The sequence below is a fragment of the Micropterus salmoides genome, unplaced genomic scaffold, assembly GCF_014851395.1.
Source record: "Micropterus salmoides isolate LMB-PRFRI ecotype aquatic unplaced genomic scaffold, ASM1485139v1 Ms_hic_scaffold_7, whole genome shotgun sequence".
NCBI lineage: Eukaryota > Metazoa > Chordata > Actinopteri > Centrarchiformes > Centrarchidae > Micropterus > Micropterus salmoides.
The window spans coordinates 31736448-31742601 of record NW_024044459.1 but is presented as its reverse complement, the minus strand read 5'-3'; the positions used below and the strand labels follow the sequence as shown (position 1 = coordinate 31742601).

The following is a 6154-nucleotide window of genomic DNA, read 5'->3' as shown; positions in this document are numbered from 1 at the left end:
TTTAAATCTAATAATGGCACACATATTACATTTTATATCATTTTCTATATTCTAGGTGGCCAGATGCTACAGTTGCCCCGGGCGAGACTGGAAGATGCAGGGCAATATGTATGCACAGCCACCAACTCAGCAGGCCAGGACCAGAAGAGCATACTCCTCAGTGTTTATGGTGAGCAAACACATGGTGACCCATCTGCACAATTCAGCTACATATACAGATGATCAAATCTCAAAACACTGTCCAGGCAAAAAAAATCTGTTTACCGCAAGCCAGCTGTGACTGAGGAGAGTTCAGGAGTGAATCATACCAATTCAGAATGAATCAAAGTGAGATCATGCCCTCTCTGTATCTGCAAACCATCAGTCCTGCCCACCCTGAAGCCCCGTCTAAATGCCGAGTCAGATGTAGTCACCCCGCAAGTTGGCTCCTCAGTCACCCTGAGATGCGAAGCCCGTGGTGTTCCTGAGCCTGAGGTCACATGGTACAAGAATGGGCTGCAATTGGCTGCAGGGAACGGACTGAAGATGGATCGTCACCAGCTGGAGATAATAGGAGTTCAGGTCAGAAAACGTTGTACGTGTTTGAGGCTGCAAGCAAAACAAAAATAAAGTCTCAAAGTGGCTTTTGACAGGGCTCAAACTGATTTCCAGTCTTAACACGCTAACATATTAAATGTCTAAAGTAGACATATTTAATTTTCACACATTCATTCCATAATATACAGACTGGAAGACTAGGAAAACTTTCGGGTGTATTTTAACTGCATTAGAAGTTCATGATTCAGAACACATGCGCCAGCTTGAATACCAGGAAGGAGCCAAGTCCCTTCTTTGCCTACAGCCTGTGCTCAAAATAAATTGTCCCTCACCACAGTGACCTTCTTTTGTGGTTCCTAGGTGACAGATGGTGGCACGTACACTTGCAAAGTATCTAACGTGGCTGGACAGGTGGACAGGACATTTAGACTGACAGTTCACGGTGAGAATACCTGCTATGTTCTCAAAGTAACACTTTAAACAACTGTCTCCAAAATAAAGTTGTGTAATTCTATATAATATGATTCCACAGTTCCACCTGTCCTGGATGGGCCTCTCCGGGAGTCCCTAAACTACACCCTCGGCTCTCATGTGGCCCTGCTGTGTGAAGCCTCAGGGGTCCCTGTACCTAGCATCACCTGGCTCAAGGATGGAACTCCTATTGGTAAGGGGAGGCAATGATAGGGGAATTAGCATGCACATGTCATGTGTGAAACCTAATTTAAGTCAACGTGTTTGCCGTCCAGAGAGCAGTCTGCAGTGGCAGTGGTCTGTTCGAGGGAACAGGCTGGAGCTGGGTCCTCTCACTCTGTCTCATGCTGGGACATACACCTGTGTGGCCAAGAACAACGAGGGACAAACGCAGAAAGACTACACACTCACAGTGCAGGGTAAAGAGGAGCTAGACATTTGAGCAAAATGAGTTCTCACTCATACTCATAAAATGGGTAATTTTCTGTGGTTTTTAGCAGTAATCTTTGTCCTACTCAGTATCGCCTACCATTCTGGAGTCTGAACATCCATCTGATGTGAGTGCACCCATGGGAGAAGAACTGACTCTGGAGTGCAGAGCAACTGGAATCCCCACACCACGCCTCAGCTGGCTGAAAGACGGAGTGACTTTAGAGCGATCAGACACCCGTCACATCGCGTAAGACATTCACATTCCCTTTTTACTGCCTGGGATTTAAATGCACACACAATGATAGTAACAGTAATGATGATGACATGTAGCACATTTTGCTCATTCAAAGCTGCTGAATTTGTTTTACAAGCAGCGCAAGAATCAATCAACACCACTCCATAAAGGTTTGGAAAATAAAATATTAATTGTCATTGTCAAAGATAATGTGCATGACAGAGCAAGGTGTGGACAGACAAATGCAGTCGTCTTTGCCTAATTTCATCATGGGGAACAGTAACAGCAGCTGTTTTACAGCTGTTCAGCAGCTTATGTGGTCATTGCAACTGCATCAGCCAGAAAGCAAAGTGTGTGTGTGTGTGTGTGTCTGACTGTGAGAAAATCGTGGGACAATGATGATAATGATGATGGGAAAGTAATGCTGAGGTTCAGGGGTGGGATGGAAGGAAAATGGAGAAAGTAATACATTGTGTTAATGTGAAAACATAATGTGTATTTGTAACCTGGCAGTGTGACCCCTGATGGCAGCACACTAACACTACTGAGTCTGAGTCCTAAGGATTCTGGGACATACACTTGTTTGGCTGTCAGCCCGGCTGGACAGGAGAGCAAAATCTACACCCTCTTTGTACAAGGTCAGTTTAAACATTTCATTTGTGAATCTGTGTCAGTGCTGAAGTTTCTGAGTGATTTGACTTAACTTGTCACAGTCCCACCATCTATCTCTGGTGAGACCACTGTCCCCAGAGAGGTGCAGGTCACACAGGACAGTGTTGTGACTCTGGAGTGTCAGGCGGCAGGAAATCCTCCACCTCAGATCAGCTGGCTGAAGAACGGACGTCCTCTGCTTCTGTCTCCTCGTACACGCCTCCTATCTGGTGACTTTGTGCTGAGGTCAGTTTAGATAGAGAAAGCTGAATACAAACATGACCATGGTGAAGTGAGGTAATGCTAAGTTTGCCCTTTCTTTATGAAAAAGGATCTCTCCTGCGCAGCTGTCTGACTCTGGAATGTACACATGCGTGGCCCGCAGTCCAGCCGGTCTTGCCGAGCTCAGCTATGATGTCCAGGTCCAAGGTATAATCATAGCATAACACCCACTGATTTCCCCTTCAGCTGATATGTAGCATTTCAGAAGGGTTTCATACAGGTGTATTTATGGTCCACAGTGCCCCCTGGAGTAGATCATGTGGAACCAGTGGAGCCTGTTACAGTAGTCCAGGGATCCTTGGTGACATTAACCTGTGAAGCACGTGGCGTTCCCCCTCCGACACTGACTTGGATGAAGGACGGCCAGCCCCTGTCCCTTCATCGCAACCTGCTGCTGGATGGACAAGAGACACGACTGCAGCTGCCTGATGTAATGACTTCAGATGCAGGCCTCTACAGCTGTGTCGCCAGTAACCAGGCTGGGAGCAGCACAAAGAGCTTTAACCTCACTGTGCTTGGTAATCCCAAACACCAATCTGTTTATTTGATTTATTTAAGTTATACAAGTGAAAGTTATTGTGCAAACTTCTTGAGCCAAAACACTCTGCTTTTCTAATCCAGAGCCTCCAAAGATTTCCAGCTCCAGCTCTCCAGAAGAGCTGACCATAGCAGTAAACAGTCCACTGGAGCTGGAGTGCTCCGCTGTAGGAGACCCACCTCCCACCATCAGCTGGCTCAAAGATGGTCGCCCCTTGGGAGGAACGGACATTGTTCAGCAGGATGGACACTTTGTCAGGATTAGCAAAGTCCAGGTAAATTACGAACGGACAATATCTGATAATACTGCAAAGTTAAAGCTGCAGTTGTGAAGATGCATACAGTAGCTCTGAACACATGCAGTATTTAGAATAAGTGATTACTCTCTGGAAACAGTCCAAACATCCAAGGAGATTTTTGGAAAGAAGTCACTAAAACAAATAAGCACTCAATATTGTTTAGGCCTGTTGCAGCTTTAACATGTCCAGTCTTTTCATACAAACCCAAAAATACCTCACATGATGTTTTTGTCTGTGTACTCAATATTTAGATGGCCAAACAACTGAAAGTTGAAGGGGATATCTGTTGTGTTTACACTGAACTGAACTTTTTACAGCGTCACTCCAGGCAAATTCTGCATTGTCATTAAAGAACCACTCACGTTGATGAATGTCATCTCTTTAAAGGTCGAGGATGCAGGTCTGTACACCTGCTTGGCAAGCAGTCTCGCTGGAGAGGATGGAAAAAACCACTGGGTCCGAGTCCAAGGTGACACAAGCTGTTCTTGCGTATTGTTCAACTTGGAAGAAATATATCATGTCCCCACTCCCTCTTAACCTCCTCTCTTACATGTACCTGGTACTTGATGAATAAAGCTCTGTGTACATTTGGGAAATCAGATTTTGCACAAAAGTATAAACAGACTTGGTCTGGCATTTGTATTTTCCAGTTACAGTGATGCACAGCATTGTACTGTGTGCACTGTTATACATGCAATATGGCATATAAACAATATAAGGGCACGTTCATGTATATGTTTTGACTGATGACACAGACCGCTTTGATTTACTTTGACTGTGCGGCATCCTTATCCCATTTCACCATTTGTTCTACCTATTTGTTAAAAATATGCTTCTATAAATATAATTATATTCACTTTTGAGACCTATTAAACTGCTGAGATTAATGCTTAAGTTGTTATCCTCCTGACTCATAAAACTTTGTGAATCATGTGTGGCCAAACACACATTCTTACAGCACACCCTTATATAAATCTTTTACTTTGTGTGCAGAGCTAAGCTCTTTTGTTTCTGGGCCCTGATCTACCTTCTGAGTTTATCTGTTCCACATGGCCATTTGAGTTTAGCCTTTCTTTATTTAAAAGGAGCACTTAGGCATATAGGCAATATTTAATCCCGGTACCCACGTGTGTATCACCACCGGAAACTTTTTGGAATTCGTCTCAGTGAGGTCCACTACTTAATAATCAGTGGTTGTGTTTCAGTCCCACCAACCCTCCTCGGCTCTGGTGATGTGAGGACATTGACAGTGCCTGTTAATGGACATCTGACCTTGGAGTGCCTGGCAGACAGTGACCCCGCTCCTGATATAGAGTGGTACAAGGATGAGGCCAAACTGCAGGTACATTGTTTAGTTTAAAACGGGTATTAAACTAAAAGCCATCTCCTCTGACTCACACACTGTCTTTTTTTCCTACCCTCCTCATGTTATATCAGCTAGGTGGTCGTATTCAGCGGCTGGCAGGGGGTCAGTACCTGGAGATACAGGAAGTCAAACCTGAGGACAGCGGCCAGTACAGCTGTGAGGTCACTAACATGGCTGGAAGCACCAATCTGTTTTTCACAGTGGATATTATCTGTAAGCCGGCCTGTTGACTATGAGCTGATTTAAATACATTTTTGAAACAGGTACACGTACTAAACCCAAGTCACTACATGAAAATGCCACTTTTGTTTTCCTGTAGTACCACCAGTAATAAAGGAGAGCAGTTCTGTGGTGACTGCACATGTCGGCCAGGATGCAGTTTTACATTGTGAAGTTGAAGGTGACTCTTCAACTACGATCATGTGGAGGAAAAATGGCTTCCCTGTAACTCAAGATAACAAAAAGTAAGTCAACGTTTTGCTCTAACAACACTCCCATGCAATCTGTCTTGTTATATTTGACTTTTCCCACATGTCATACCAAAATCACAGACACAGCTACACACTAGGTGTTGTGCGTCTATCTATTCATTCATTCATCTTTTAATTTTGTATCTGTTTCAGGTACACTGTGTTATCAGAGGGCTCCTTGCGTGTACATGGGGCTCAGCTGAGTGATGCTGGTCGCTACTACTGCACTGTAACTAACCAGGCTGGCTCTGATCACCGGGGAGTGGAGCTACGGGTGTTTGGTAAATATAGCAAAGAAAAATGTTATATTATCTGTAATATAATGTACCACAGGTACGGCAATAGCAGTTTTGTTGTTGTGGTTATGATTAAAGTGCTATTGCTAAAGTGTCATGCTTAAATACTACAAGGCTATCTTATAGCGTTAAAAACAGTGACATACAGTACCGCGGTCAACATGTGTGAACATGTTCTGTCTCCTATCAGTGGGTCCTTCAATCAGTCCGGGTCCATTCAATGTGACAGTAACCACAGGGATTAGAGCTGTGCTGAGCTGTGAGACTACAGGTATACCCCCACCTGAAGTATCCTGGAAGAGGAATGGCGCTCCACTTGATATCAGCCAGCAGCCTGGTGCATACAGGTAAAGACAAGGCTATGGCCAGATTCCCACAGCCATCGAAACTTAAAAGCTGATGCCGTTGTGCTGTTCTGTCCAGGTTACTATCCTCTGGATCCCTGGTTCTTTTGTCACCGTCCAATGAGGATGAAGGTTACTTTGAGTGCACTTCAGTCAATGATGTTGGGGAAGAGCGCAGAGTCATTGAGGTCACCCTGCAAGGTATTGATTTTTTCAGTTTTGTACAATAAGCAG

General features: G+C 44.5%; 1 protein-coding gene across 1 annotated transcript in view; it reads left to right on the top strand.

Annotated features, from left to right (window-relative positions):
• Positions 1-6154, top strand: part of hmcn2 (hemicentin 2) — a 51807-nt gene that overhangs the window by 33588 nt on the left and 12065 nt on the right. The window contains exons 39-56 of the mRNA XM_038703764.1: positions 56-169; positions 365-561; positions 898-979; positions 1070-1201; positions 1284-1427; positions 1528-1687; positions 2189-2313; positions 2389-2572; positions 2658-2755; positions 2848-3126; positions 3230-3420; positions 3832-3913; positions 4650-4786; positions 4882-5023; positions 5130-5274; positions 5434-5561; positions 5767-5923; positions 6000-6121. Of these exons, the coding sequence (XP_038559692.1) occupies positions 56-169; positions 365-561; positions 898-979; positions 1070-1201; positions 1284-1427; positions 1528-1687; positions 2189-2313; positions 2389-2572; positions 2658-2755; positions 2848-3126; positions 3230-3420; positions 3832-3913; positions 4650-4786; positions 4882-5023; positions 5130-5274; positions 5434-5561; positions 5767-5923; positions 6000-6121 (2619 nt within the window). The remainder of the gene's footprint in view (positions 1-55; positions 170-364; positions 562-897; positions 980-1069; positions 1202-1283; positions 1428-1527; positions 1688-2188; positions 2314-2388; positions 2573-2657; positions 2756-2847; positions 3127-3229; positions 3421-3831; positions 3914-4649; positions 4787-4881; positions 5024-5129; positions 5275-5433; positions 5562-5766; positions 5924-5999; positions 6122-6154) is intronic.